This window comes from Cetorhinus maximus, chromosome 4 (assembly GCF_964194155.1).
Source record: "Cetorhinus maximus chromosome 4, sCetMax3.hap1.1, whole genome shotgun sequence".
Taxonomy (NCBI): Eukaryota; Metazoa; Chordata; class Chondrichthyes; order Lamniformes; family Cetorhinidae; genus Cetorhinus; species Cetorhinus maximus.
The window spans coordinates 142,307,326-142,322,996 of NC_135882.1; the positions used below are offsets into that span (position 1 = coordinate 142,307,326).

The following is a 15,671-nucleotide window of genomic DNA, read 5'->3' on the forward strand; positions in this document are numbered from 1 at the left end:
TTGTGGCTGATCCAGGGAGCAAGGGAATCGCCTATAGGAAGTTCAAATTTCCTGGGAAATTGCCATGGAAGTCAATCTGAGTGGACTTCCGCAGAGTCCCGATGCACATCTTAGGCTGTACATCCAGTCTCCAGTAAATCAGAAACTGGAATATCTGAGCCAATAAACAAAAACTATTTAAACTGCTGGTACAGCAATGTATCCAATATTCAAAACAAAATTGATGAATTGGAGGCAATGATTTGTAGACAGGATCCAGGTATCGTAGGGATGACTGAAACACAGCCATATAAAGAACAGAATTGGCAACTAAAAATTTGTTAACACACTTAGAAAGGAAAGCAAAAGGAAGGGCAGTGGAGTAGCTGTATTAGTTAAAAATACCATAATGACAATAGAAAAAAGATTCAACAGGGTGGATACAGATTCCATATAGGAATATGAGCAGGAGTAGGCCATTCAATCCCTCAAGCCTGCTCCGCCATTCAACTAGATCATGGCTGATTGTCCATCTCAATGCCATTTTCCTGCACTATCCGCATATCCCTGGATGTAATTTGTAACCAGAAATCTATCTATCCCTGTCTTGAACATACTCAATGACTGAGCTTCTCAGCCCTCTGGGGTAGAGAACTTTAAAGGTTCACTGCCCTCTGAGTGAAGAAATTCCTCCTCATTTCAGTCCTAAATGGTTTGCCCCTTATTCTGAAACTGTGTCCGCTGGTTCTAGACTCCCCAGTCAGGGGAAACATCCTTTCTGCATCTACACTGTCACACCCTTTAAGAATTTTGTAAGTTTCAATGAGATCATCTCTCAATCTTCTAATCCCTAGAGAATACAGGTTCCTGACTCCTCAATGTCTCCTCGTAAGACAGATCTGCTATCCCAGGAGTTAGTCTGGTGAACGTCCACTGCAGTCCCTCTGTGGCAAGTATATCCTTCCTTAGGTGAGGATACCAAAGCTGTACTCCAGGTGCGGTCTCACCAAGGTTCTATACAATTGAAGCAAGACATCTTTACTCCTGTACTCAAACCCTCTTGTGATAAAGGCCAACATACCAATTGCCTTCCTAATTGCTTGCTGTACCTGCATGTTAACTTTCAGTGACAAGGACACCAAGGTCCCTTTGGACATCAATGCTTCCCAATCTCTGAGCATTTAATACTCTGCACCTCTGTTCCTCCTACCAAAGTGGATGACCTCACATTTATCCACATTATATTTCATCTGCTATATTCTTGCCCACTCAAAGCTATCCAAATCCCTTTGAAGCTTCTTTGCATCATGCCCACAACACACTACCCAAATTAATTTTGTGTCATTCGCAAACTTGGAAATATTACATTTGATCCCCACATCCAAATCGTGATATAGATTGTGAACAGCTGGGGCCTAAGTACTGATCTTTGTGGTACCCCACTAGCCACAGCCTGCCAACCTGAGAATGACCTGTTTATTCTACACTCTCTGTTTTCTGTCCATTATGTATTGAGTTAAATGATGAGGGAATCCATCAACCTGAAAGGGGTATACTAAATAATGGTAGGGAATTGCAGAAAGAAAATCAGTGATACCGGAATCTGTACTAAATGTGATTTAAAAAACAAAGCATCCGGAGACAGACAACACAATAAGAAATAGTCAGTATGAATCCTGAATGGCTAAGTTATACAAACATACAAATTAGGAGCAGGAGTAGGCCACTCGGCCTCAAGCCTGCTCTGCCATTCTATAACATCATGGCTGATGTGATTTTAACCTCATATTTCTGCCCACCCCCTTGCTTATCAAGAATCTATCTACCTCTGCCTTAAAGATATTCAAGGACTCTGCCTCAACCACCTTTTGAGGAAGAGAATTCCAAAGTCTCTCAGCTCTCTGAGAGAAAATATTTTCCCCATCTCCGTCCTAAATGGGTAACCCCTATTTTTAAACAGTGACCCCTGAGTTCTAGATTCTCCCACAGGAGGAAATATCCTTTCTACATTCACCCTGTCAAGTGCCCTCAGGACCTTCCAGGTTTTAATCAAGCCACCTCTTACTCTTCTAAACTCCAGCGCATAGTAGCTTAGCCTGTCCCACCTTTCCTCATAAGATAGCTCGCCCATTCCGGATATTAATCTAGTAAACCTTCTCTGAACTGCTTCCAATGCATTTACATCTTTCCTTAAATAAGGAGACCAGTACTATACACAGTCCTCCAGATGTGGTCTCACCAATGTCTTGTATAACTGAAGCATAACCTCCCTACTCTTGTATTCAATTCCCCTCACAATAATGATAAAATTCTATTCGCTTTGCTAATTAATTGCTTCACCTGACCTTTTGTGATTCATGCACGAGGACACCCAGATCCGCATCTCAGAGTTCTGTAATCTCTCGCCGTTTAAATAATATGTCTCTTTTTTATTTGTCCTGCCAAAATGGACAACCTCACATTTTCATACATTATACTCCATTTGCCAGATCTTTGCCCGCTCACCTAACCTATCTATATCCTTTTGTAGCCTCCTTATGTCCTCTTCACAACCTACTTTCCTACCTACCTTTGTGTCATCAGCAAATGTCATTGGTCTCTTCATCCAAATCATTTAGCACTAGTCTAGTACTTGTGTGGCATGAATGTTACTTGCCATTTGCCAGCCCAAGCCTTGATTACAGGTCTTGCTGCATTTGGACATAGTCTGCTTCAGTATCTAAGGAGTCGCAAATGGTGCTGAACATTGTGTAAACATCAGCAAATATCCCCACCTCCATCATGACCTTATGATGGAAGGAAGGTCACTGATGAAGCAACTGAAGATGTTTGGGTCAAGGACACTACCCTGAGGAACTCCTGCAGTGTTGCCCTAGAACTGAGATGATTGACCTCCAACAACCATAGCCATCTTCCTTTGTGCTAAGTATGGCTCCAACCAGTGGAGAGTTTTCCCCCTGATTCCCATTGACTCCAGTTTTGCTAGGGCTCCTTGATGCCATACTCGGTCAAAAGTGGCACTGATGTCAAGGGCAATCACTCTCACCTCACCTGTGGAGTTCAGCTCTTTTGCCCATGTTTGAACCAAGGCTGTAATGAGGTCAGGAGTTGAGTGAACCTGGTGGAACCCAAACTGAGTGTCACTGAGCAGATTATTGCTAAGCAAGTGCCACTTGATAGCACTGTTGATGACTCCTTCCATCACTTTACTGATGATCAAGAGTAGACCGATGGGGCGGTAATTGGCCGGGTTGGATTTGTCCTGCTTTACAGGACACACCTAGGGAATTTTCTACATTGCCGGATAGATGCCAGTGTTGTAGCTGTACTGGAACAGCTTGGCTAGGGGTGCGGCAAGTCCTGGAGCACTATTGCTAGAATATTGTCAGGGCCCATAACCTTTGCAGTATCCAGTGTCTTCAGCTATTTTTGTTATGTGGCACTGTGTCAAATGCCTTTTCAAAGTCCCTGTTACCTCTTCAAAAAACTCCAGCAAGTTAGTTAAACACGATTTCCCCTTTAGGAATCCATGTTGACTCTTCCTTATCAACCCATATTTTTCCATGTGACTACTAATTCTATCCCGAATAATTGTTTCTAGAATCTTGTCCACCATTGAAGTTAAACTGACTGGCCTGTAATTGTTAGGCTTATCCTTACAACCTTTTTTTAACAAGGGCTTAATGTTTACAATTCTCCAGTCCTCTGGCCACCCCTGAGTCTAGCTACATAAATGCAAGTTGATCATTCTTTTCCTCCTTTCTTTCTTTGTTTCTTTCTTCCCTTCTTTCTTTCTCTAAATGAGTACGAGAGGAAGGGGATAGAAAGGTATGCTGAAAGGCTGAATTTAGCTTGATAGAATGGGAGAACATTTGTGCCTGGTATAAATACCAGCGCAATCTAGTTCAGTTGAATGGCTCGATGTGTGCTGTATATCCTATGGAACACTGTGTAATTTGTATATACGGGATTGGACCATTTGGTCCAACTGGCCAGTCACTTTTTCATAGATCAACCCCACATCAAACTCTTTAATATCTTCTCACTCCAGAACATCTTTAATAGCATTTCAAATCCACTTAAATGATCCAATGCAATAATCTTCCCTGGTAACTTATTCCAAGGCCCTATTACCCTTTGTAGGACAATGTTCTGCCTGGCTCACTCTCATATTCCAAACTCCAACATTTTTGTCTTGTCTTTCCAGGAACCTGACCGCTTAGATAAAGTGAGTATTTTATTTTGTATCTACTAACCCTGCCTGATCTTATTTTCCCTTTTTTTTTTATTTGTCAGCTCTGGAGTTGTTATTGGATGAAATCTATGACACTATCTTCGCTGACTCACAGCTTGGGCACTCGTTTACAGACACTGGCATTTATCGGATTTTGCAGCGGCGGTTCCTTGCTGTGCAACTGCTGATCACTGGCAGATTTAGATGTAAGTGCTCACAGAGAAGAGTTTGAAAACGGTTCATTCTAACATTAACCATTAATGTTTCACTGGATTATTGCACTGGGATAGATAAAGGCTTTCCACTCTGTGCCCTTGTTTTGATCAATGACACCTCCTGTTCCCTGCCTCAGGATGTCAAAAAAATTTTGGGCAAACCCCACATCTAGTGGTTATGGAGTTGCAATAAAAAGTCATAATTTGACATTAAACTTTTAACTGGTGTTATGTTTGCTTCCCTTCCAGTCCCAGTACTTTGTGGGAAAAGTATATTCTCGTATTCTCAGGACATGTTTGAGGCTTGATACTCTTTCGAGTTATCAACAGTCACAGATTGCAACTCTTTTCGAGTACAATCACAGTTCTTGGTTTCCGGGAGTGGGACATGAACCCACAACCCTCTGATTCAAAGGCGAGGGTGCTATGAACTGAGCCATAGTGCATCAGGTCTCTCCTAGCTCCCAATTATCCTTGTTTTTCCTGCTGGGTGTTGATCTTTTCACAAAAAGTGTCCTAAGGTTGTGGGCAACTGCATTTATTGCCCATCCCAGATTACCCTGAGAAACTGATGGTGGGCTTTCTCCTTGAACTCCTGCAGTCGGATGACATTCCTACAGTAGGACATCTCAGGATAATAATATATTGGCGATGAAGGAATGGGACTATATGTCCAAGCAGTGATAATGTATGACTTATAGGGGATAGTGTCCCCATGATATTGCTCTACATGTCCTTTCAACTGAGTGAGCTACTGTGCAATTAATTCTTTTTTCTTTCATGTGATGTAAGAGTCACTGGCAAGGCCAGTATTTGTTGTCCTATTGCCCTTGAACTGAGTGGCTTGCCACACCATTTCAGAGGGCAGTTAACTGTATATCCTATGTAACACTATTAGTGTCAATATTGAACCTATCTGCATCGGCAGACCAGGTGGGTTTCTTTTTTGCAATAATTGCTGATAGTTCAGATTAGGTTTATATTCCAGATTTACTAATTGAATTTAAATTCCACCAGCTGCCATGGCAGGATTTGAACCCATGTCCCCAGAGCATTAGGCTGGGCCTCTGACTTACTAGTCCAGTGACATTACCACTACACCACTGTCACCCCTCATTTAATGAGTTGATACATAATGTAACCAAATTACACTGGAGATGGAAGGTGTGGATATTGAGTGTAATTACAGAGGTAAGTAAATTGCTCTGTTCTGGATGTTTCTTTCTGCCTTATAAGTGGTTAGAGATACTGGGGAAGAAGTTCGCTCTCAAGCGGCATCACACAAATCTATCAATGAAGAAAGCCAGACAGGCTACATAAGTAGTAATCCACGTGGCTGCCTGCCCCCCAAAATCGAGGTAATTCTAAATATTACTGCTAGACATGGCAGTAAGCGAATGAATTTCTAGCCCATTATTGCTGTGCACTCCAAGTCATTTGTTGTTAATGATATGATTTCAAGGATGAATACCAGTTCAATGTCCACTTTTCTACCTATTTAGCCACTGATTTACAGTGCACTCTCCTGTTTCAGCTCCTCATTAACAAGAAACTGTAGCCTGAATTGATTCTGACACAAGGTAGAATAACACGTATTCCTCCACTCAGTCAATCAGGAAGGAGGGAAGGGCATGATCAAGATGGAAAGGGGAAATAGTCAGGGGCAGGGAGGGTCGATGGGGTGCCAACAACTGGAGTAGAGGTAGGAGGAGCACTTCAGAAGGGGTCCTGAAGCAAGCATTAGATCCCTATTTGCATTTTAGCGTGGATAGAAGATTGGCTGGCTGGCAAAAAGCAGGGAGTATGCATAAATGGGTCTTTTTCGGATTGGTGATGTGGCAAATGGAATCCCACAGGAGTCTGTGCTGGGGCCTCAACTTTTTAAGATTTATATCAAAGCAGAACAAAAAAGCAGATTATTACTTAAATAGAGAACAGCTGCATAATTCTGAGGTGCAGAGGGATCTAGATGTTCTAGTACGAGTCACAAAAAGTTAGTATGCAGGTACAGCAAGTAATTAATAAGACTAATGAAATGCTATGCTTTATTACAAGCGGGGTTGAACATAAAAGTAATGATGTTATCCTTCAGTTATACAGGGTATTGGTGAGACCGCACCTTGAAATCTGTATGCAGTTTTGGTCTCCCTTTTTAAGGAAGGGTGTAAATGCGTTGGAAGCAGTTCAGGGGAGGTTCATTAGATTGATACCTGGAATTAGGGGTTGCCCTTTTAGGACAGAGATGAGGAGGATTTTTTTCTCTCTGAGGGTTGTGCAACTTCGGAATTCTCTGCCTCAGAGGATGGTGGAGGCGGGGTCATTGAATATTTTTAAGGCAGAGGTAGATAGATTCCTGTTAGGCAAGGGAATCAAAGGTTATTGGGGTTAGATAGCAATATGGAAATCAAAAACTCAAGAAGATCAGCCATGATCTTATTGAATAGCGGAGCAGGCTCAAGCGGCCAAATGGTCTACTCCTGGTCCTATTTCTGACGTTCTTAAGTTCTTATCTAGATGGCAGCACACTTTCCTCATAGCTTCTGGTTTTCTTGCACAGCTTTCAGCTTTTCGGCTTCTTTGTCTTCCTTTTTTTTCTTCACATCATCAAACCCCTTGAGAGGACTGTTCTTATGCTGGCAACACCCCACTCCCCATATAGTTCTCCACCAACTGCCTCCCTTGAGTCTGCCAATTAGAAACATCCATGTAACAATTCACTACACAATCATACATCTCTTGTCCAATGTTTGCCTGTGCATGGCATCATACATCAGTGATTATACCACTCCTGCAATTCCACCATCTCACAGTTCTAAATTAGTACAAGCCAGTTTTTGAAGCATGGCTACAGAGGTTACCTACAGATCAATACACAGGCAAAGAAAGAACATCATTCCTACAAATGTCACATGCATGCTGTGCACCATAGTGCTCATTTCATGCCTGTTTAATTAGGGCAACGTCAGTGAATTTAAACTTTGATGCTGGTTACCTGAAATTGCTTAGCGATATCGTAATGTTCAGTTTAGGTTCTACCAGGGCCACTCAGCTCCTGACCTCATTACAGCCTTAGTTCAAACATGGACGAAAGAGCTGAACTCCTGAGGTGAGGTGAGAGTGACTGCCTTTGGCATCAAGGCAGCATTTGACCAAGTGTGACATCAAGGAGTCCTAGCAAAACTGGAGTCAATGGGAATCAGGGGGAAAACTCTCCACTGGCTGTAGTCACACCTAGCACAAAAGTTGATGGTTGTGGTTGTTAGAGTTCAATCATCTCGGCTCCAGGACATCACTGCGGGAGTTCCTCAGGGTAGTGTCCTGGGCCCAACCATTTCAACTGCTTCATCAATGACCTTCCTTCCATCATAACGTCAGAAGTGGGGATGTTCGCTGATGATTGCACAATGTTCAGCACCATTTGCGACTCCTCAGATACTGAAGCAGTTCATGTCCAAATGCAGCAAGACCTGAAGAATATCCAGGCTTGGGCTGACAAGTGGCAAGTAACATTCACACCGCTCAAGTGCCAGGCAATGACCACCTCTAACAAAAGAGAGTCTAATCATCGCCCCTTGACATTCAATGGCATTAGCATCACTGATAATCCTGGGGGTTACCTTTGACCAGAAGCTGAACTGGACTAGCCATATAAATACTGTGACTGCAAGGGCAGGTCAGTGGCTAGGAATCCTGCGGTGAGTAACTCACCTTCTGACTCCCCAAAGCTTGTCCACCATCTACAAGGCACAAGTCAGGAGTGTGATGGAATGCTCTCCACTTGCCTGGATGAGTGCAGCTCCAACAACACTCAAGAAGCTTGACATAAAACAAATTGCTTGATTGGCACCTCATCCAGAAACATTCACTCCCTCTACGACCAATGCATATTGGAAGCAGTGCATACCATCTACAAGATGCACTGCAGGAACTCACCAAGCTTCTGTAGACAGACACCACCACCTGCAAGTTCCCCTCCAAGCCGTTCACCATCCTGACTTTGAAATATATCATAATTCCTTCACTGTCACTGGGCCAAAATCCTGGAAATACCTCCCTAACAGCACTGTGGGTGTACCTACACCATATGGACGGCAGCGGTTCAAGAAGACAGCTTGCCATCACCTTGTCAAGGGAAATCAGGGATGGGCAGTAAATGCTGGCCTCAGCAGCAATGCCCGCATCTCATGAATGAATAAAAAAAATTGAAAGCGTTCCATTCTCCAGCAGCAACATCCTTCACCTCTTAATTCACAGATAAAATGTTTATTACTTGTGTCAAAAGTAAAGCATTTTGTGTAAGATTTAATTTATGAGCTTGAATTTGATATTCTACTATGGGACATAAGTTCTCACTCACAGAAGAATATTCCAACTAGTTTTTTTATAGATTTGTTGCCAATCAATAGTTATTGTTGGACAGATGTCCGATGAAAGCACTAATCTATAAAATTTTAATACTTTTGGATGTATTTGTCCAAATATATTTTTGATTGGCTATTCATTTTTAATTGAGCAAACTGTTACATAACTCACTGGATCCCTGACAATCTTTTGAAGGAGTATAGTCAGGTCAGATAGCTTGCTCTGATGATAGGGGGGAAAAGGGAGTGACTACATTCGAAATATTCTTCATTTTCATGTTTTAGTTCAAACTATTTATTATGTTACAACACTTAAGGTGCTAGTGAAACTTAAAATTACTGTAAATATTTGTGATTGCTAAAACTATTCAATCAATTTGTTTGACAGTAAAGGCTTAAGTCAGTCTACTGGACTTGTTGGGCCCAGAAATTTTTGGACACCTATTTATTTTTGGGAGGGTGAAGAGCAAACCCTGCGCCTGAATGGTAAAGGTCGAGGTGCTCCTGATATTGGGCCCTGGGGCCAGTGAGCCGTGCGGAGCTGGCGTGAAGTGTAACTGGAGATTGGGTTGCAGCTGTCACCCTTTCAATGTGGGGTCAGAGGGACCACCCCCGCTGCTCCCAGCTCCACGTTTAGGGCCTTCCTGACAGCCAGCACCACATCATACTGTGCAAATTTGGCACGTGCCAAGTAATCTGCTGAGGCATGTAAATATCGCAAGAAGTGCTGGAACCTAATTTAAACAGTGTTATTTTCCCATTAGCATTCATCTGAACATTCTGAATTTAACTTCAGATCTGAGTTTTTTACCCTTTTGTTACAGGCCCAACAAAATGTGAAATTGAGAGGTTTACAGCTTCCTCATTTGGCAATGTCTTCACTCCCTTATGTGACGCCAATGGAAACTACCTGCCAGTCCAGTGTCAGGCCGGGGGTCAGTGCTGGTGCACAGATTCCAATGGACAAGAGATCTCTGGAACAAGGCAGCAAGGAGGAGCACCTGATTGTGGTGAGTATCTGCTGGTTGTTTAATCTATCACTACTCAGCACGTGGTATAATACTGACATGATATAATTTTTATAGTTCCAGTGGTCCAGAGTTTCCTTGGAGTACTCCCACTCCGCTGCCAAAACAAAAGAGCCAATGGCAACGTACTTGCGCCTGAGTCAGAAAGTGGAGTGGGGGGTTCAAATCTCACTCCAGAGAGCTGAGCACATAGTCGAGGTTGACTCTTAAGTGCAGCACTGAGAGAGTGCTGCACTATCAGAGGTGCCATCCTTTGGAAGAGATGTTAAACCGAGGCCCTGCCTGCCTAACAGGTGGATGTAAAAGTTCTCCTAGCACTAATGGAAGAAGAACAGGAGTTTCCCCCAGCATCCTGGCTATTAATTATACCTCAGTCAAATTACTTAAGCAGATAATCTGTTATTATCTGATTGCTGCTTACAGGATCTTGCTGTGTGCAACTTGTTGCTGCATTGCCTGTATTATAACAATGACTACACTGCAAAAGAATTTCATTAGCAATCGTGTGCTTTGAGACATCCTGAGGTTATGAAAGGTGCTATATAAATGTAAACCCTTTCTTTCACTGGAAGTTTGGCAAAAACCCTGGGGCGTTTTTTTTACTGCCCCTTGTTGGCATATTTCAATTGGGGGGACACATAATATAAAGTGGGTGGCCAACCCACTGTCTTCCCACCCACACCCGAGCTATCCCCCATAATATGCAGGGAGGGAGGTGGTGGGTCAGGCATCAACCAACCCACACGCTCTTAAGTTAGGGGCCTCATTCCGCCTCCATCGCAATAATATGCCTGTTTGAGGAAGGTGGAATGAAGGAGGCCAGCCTGCTACTTTGGCAACTCAGGCTAAAAGATGTGAAGGAAGGAAGGTACCTCCCTGGGGGGTCCTCTGTGCCCGTCGGGGGCATGCTGCCCCCTCATCCCCCCTCCAGGGCATACTCTTCTGTAGTACCTCCCCTAGCCTGCCTCTAAAACCTGACCTCTTAGCCCCCTCGCTCCCCTCCTTCGGGTCCCCAATCCCTTTCCGACCAAAAACCCCAGTAGGCATGTTGTTTTAAGATAAAAGCAAAATACTGCGGATGCTGGAAATCTGAAATAAAAATGAATATTGCTGGAAAAACTCAGCAGGCCTGACAGCATCTGTGGAGAGGAAGACAGAGTTAACGTTTTGAGTCTGTATGACTCTTCATCAGAACTAAAGAGAAATAGAAATATGGTGAAATATAAGCTTTTTAGGGCATGTTATAGGCATGTTATCTTCTTCTCAGGACTTCCTTGTAGTTCTAATATTGGCCACTGCTGCATTCTGGCGCTGCTGAGAACTACTCAGCTGCTGGCCAACTCATGAGGGCGGGGCTTACTTTCCCTGAGGGATGGAAGTCCCATTCTCAGCTTGTTAAGGTCACCCCCAGCGTATTATTGCTGCAGGGCAGCCCCTTTTTAAAGTTGACTGGCTCAAGACCGACGTTTCTACTAGGAGGTGGGGGTGAGCAATTCATGTGCTCCCTACCTCCACACCTCGTAAAATTCACCCACCTGTTTGGGGCCAAGTGGTGGGGAGGTGATGGTTTCCATTGCACTTCCAGTGAAGTTACCTAACTGTCTGACTCCTAAGTGTCTTCACCATTCAAAAGCCATGAGCTGTTCTAGCATATCGGGGGGGCCAGTAAAGGAACAATGAGGCAATCTTTGATCCAGGTGGTGAGGCAAGCGATGGTATGCAGGTTCTTCACTGATTTATCATTAGGGATTAGTTGTTCCCTTCCCCCTCTACGGCATTGATAATGGGGCCCATGTACAGCATAAACACTTTACTCATGTGGCCATTCATAAGCACCAACTGTCAGCAGAATATTCAACTATGGGAAGCATTACAACCCATGCTGATCTCATCATCACTAACATTCACAAAGATATGCTGAGGCACAGAATCTGAGAAGCTAAAATCACTTAACTGAGAACAGACCAGGAACTGACTTAGAAACTTGCTCCCATTCTCAGTGGAGATACTGTTGAGAAAGATGATTGAGCCTATTCCAGCTTATCCAGCAAGACAATAATCGCCAAGATTGCATTACATCATTTAACTGTTTCTTAAATGATTCCAGTGTTTATGCCTCCATTAATCTGGGTGGGAGTTCATTCTTGTTTTGATCACTTTTGTGTGAGAGAGAACTCCCTGATATCAGTCCTAAGGTTGCCATTTGCCAGTTTGAGCACATGCCTCTGTATCCTAGTTTCATGGTTTGTCTTTCAGTAGTGCTTTGGAACTACCTTTTCTTTCCACTTATTTACGTCAGTGGCATCATCTCATAGCTGCCTCATTTCGAGTCCTACATTGCTCTCCAGGGGACTGGTTAGCTCAGTTGGCTGGATGGCTAATGTATGGTTCAGAATAACTTCAACAGCATGGGTTAGATTTTATTCTGGCTGAGGTAGACTTGGGCCCTGCCCCTGTGAATGGAAGACAATGACAAACCACCACTGACAAAAACTGCCAAGGGAACAGTTCAGTATGAAGGAGAAACGAAAAATGCTGGAAAAACTCAGCAGATTTGACAGCATCTGTGGCAAGAAAGACAGAGTTAACGTTTCGAGTCTGTAAGACCCTTCTTCAGAGCGTCATATGGTCTCAAAACATTAACTCTGTCTTTTTCTCCATAGATGCTGTCAGACCTGCTGAGTTTTTCCAGCATTTTTTGTTTTTGTTTCAGATTTCCAGCATCTGCAGTATTTTGCTTTTATCTTAGTTCAGTATGAAGCATTAACAGACAATGAGCCAAAGACTTGCCTTTGGACAGAGCACACATGGAATGAAATTGCAACTACTACCCCATGTACTGTATTTGCCCTCCAAGCCACTAAGGGCCGCTTGTAATACTACTTTAAATTATGATTATTTCACAAGTGATTTGTACTTATATTTTGATAAAGCCAGATCTTATGGTATTTACTTTATGTCATAATGCATGAACAACACAAATGAATAAATCCAGGTTCTGAACTAGCAAGTCAGGTGATAGGTCAGATCAGGGTCTTCAAGTTACTAACTCAGGCTGGGCTAGGTTGCACCTACTAAATTAGTACTGACTGTAGGTTATCAAAAGAAAAATAGTAATTACTCCTCCTTTCTATATATAATTCAATTTTTGGTTCCAATTGCAATGGCAGCTCTCCAACAACTTACCCAAATCAAGATAATTATCCAATCTAAACAAGTCACATACAAACCAATATAATCAAGTTTGTGCTAAATACTAGACAAATAACAGGAAATATTTCTTCACATAGAGGGTGACCAATAGTTGGAATGGGTTGTCAGGAAAGTGGTTTAGACTGTTTTAGAAAAAGCTGGATTGACAGGAGTATGGTAATGTAGTGGTTCTATGATTGGACTAGTAAACAGCGAGTTCAAATAACCCTGTGAGTTGGAATGGCAGTTTGACAATTTGAATTCAGTTTTGGAGTGTCTATGGATGTCATCCATATCGGTTTCCAGAAGGCATATGATAAAGTTCTGCACAAATGATTATTAGCAAAAATTAAGAAGTGTAGAATTGGAGGTAACCTTGTGACATAGGATGATAATTAGTTGGGAGGGAAGAGACAGATGCATGTATTTTCGTGGGATCAGAATATCTCTGGAGCCATTTAAAAATGTCGGGCAGGACTCAATTCCAGGACTCCTGCACCCATTCCCGGCATCCCCAATTTTCACTGGCATGAGGTAAGGGTGCCGGTAGTAAGCCCGCACCCTGCATTCCCAACTTGAAGGTCTTACCCAGATCCCCCCATACCAACTCATGCTCCCCATCCAACCCTTTTATCCCCCATGCCAACTCATGCTCCCAATGGCCCCTCATACCCTTCATGCCCATTCATGACCCTTTCATGCCCATTCACTCGGTATACACCCTGTACAGAACAATGAACCAACTAGTAACAATGGCAGGTGTGAACTGCTAAGAAAAAAAATGCCCATTCACAAATCTTGTTTTGAGCTACCCACTTCAGTAGCAAAAATCCAGCCCAGGGAGTCAGATAAGGGATTCATTTTCTGATTGACAGAACGTGTTAAGTGTTGTTCCTTGGCCAAGTTTGCAGAGGGCACTAAGTTAGGAGGCACAATAAATTATGTAGATGGGACAGAAAGTTGCAGATTAAGTGAATGGACAAGCCTGTGGCAAAAGAAACTCAGTGTGGGGAACTATGAGATCATCTACTTTGGATTCAAGAAAGACAAATTAGAATACATTCGAAATTATGTGAAAAAGGGGATGTCCAGATAGAAAAATCACTAAAAGTTGATGCACAGCCACACAAAGTAATTAAAAATACTAATTGTCTTTATCTCAAGGGGGCTGGAAATCAAGGGGAAGTTATACAAAGCCTTGGTCAGGTCTCATCTGTAGTACTGTGTTCATTTTGGACACCGAACAACAAGAAGGATATATTGGCCTTGAATAGTGTACAGTTGCAGATTCACCAGACTGATACCAGGGCTTCAAGGGTTAACCTATGAAGACAGTTTGCATAAACTTTTCTTATGTTCCTTTGAGCTTGGAAGACTCTAAAGCCCTAATTGAAAGATTGTACCCTCTTGTTCTGGATTCCACTTTCAGAGGAAATAGTTTTTCTATACCTAGCCTTCTGAAGGTCTTTTTCATTTTGAACATATTGACTAAGTCACCCCTGAATCATAGAACCATACAGCACAGAAGGAAACCATTCATCCCACCCTGCCTGTGTAGGCTCTTTGAAACAGTTATCCAATTAACCCCCCCCACTTCATGAGGGGAATTTTACAGACCCACCCCCCCACCCCCACACCCACCGCTGGGCATGTTTTCAGTGGGGGTGGCATGTAAAATAGGTCGGGTGGATAGCCCATTGCCTTCTTGCCCACCCCCAATCTGACCCTCATTACGGGGGATGGATAAGTTGCCCAATAGGCCTCCCATCATTTGGCTTACTGAAGGCCTTAACTGACCATTTAAGAGCCTCAACCCGCCTCCACTGCCATAATTCACTGGGCAGTGGAAGAAGGGCAAGAGTGGGAAGGCCATTTTTTCAGCCAAACTTGGTGTAAAGGTGGGAAGGAAGGGTGGTACAACATTTGTGAGGTGGGGGGGCGGGGATGGGGGGGGTGGGGGTGGGGGGAGGTGCCCTGAGTGCATCAGGGGCAACTCTGCCTTAGACTGTACCCACCTTTTGTGCCTCCTTACCTGACCTCCAAATCCCACTGCCTACCCTCCTCCCACTGTCCAATCCCTCCCTGCCCAAGAAATCCCAGACTCACCTTGTCCAGCATCCATGAACTTCATTGCGGGCTCTCCTTGCAGTCCCAGCAGTGCCCACTTCTCTCTTCTGGCACTACTCCTATTACAAGAGCTGCTGGCCAATCAGATCAGCTGGCAGCTCTTGAGGGCGGGACTTCCATTCACTGAAAAACTCAGTGCGCCAGCTCTCTCTGCATACAAGCAAATGTTTCCTTTTCAAATATGTATCCAGTTCCCTTTTGAAAATAATTTCTCCATATCTATTAAATTTGCTTCTACCACAGGCCACTCAGCTCCTGGCCTCATTAGAGCCTTGGTTCAAACATGGACAAAAGAGCTGAACTCCCGAGGTGAGGTGAGAGTACCTGCCCTTGACATCCAGGCAGTATTTGACTGAGTGTGGCATCAAGGAGCCCTAGCAAAACTGGGGTCAATGGCGATCAGGGGGAAAACTCTCTGCTGATTGGAGTCATACCTAACACAAAGGAAGATGGTTGTGGTTGTTGGAGACCAATCATCTCAGTTCCAGGGCATCACTGCAGGAGTTCCTCAGGGTAGTGTTGTAGGCCCAACCAT

The 15,671-nt window shown here is 43.5% G+C and overlaps 1 protein-coding gene across 1 annotated transcript in view; it reads left to right on the forward strand.

Annotated features, from left to right (window-relative positions):
* The window catches only part of tg (thyroglobulin), a 443,647-nt gene that overhangs the window by 19,488 nt on the left and 408,488 nt on the right, over nucleotides 1–15,671 (forward strand). The window contains exons 7-8 of the mRNA XM_078541245.1: nucleotides 4,276–4,419; nucleotides 9,614–9,799. Of these exons, the coding sequence (XP_078397371.1) occupies nucleotides 4,276–4,419; nucleotides 9,614–9,799 (330 nt within the window). The remainder of the gene's footprint in view (nucleotides 1–4,275; nucleotides 4,420–9,613; nucleotides 9,800–15,671) is intronic.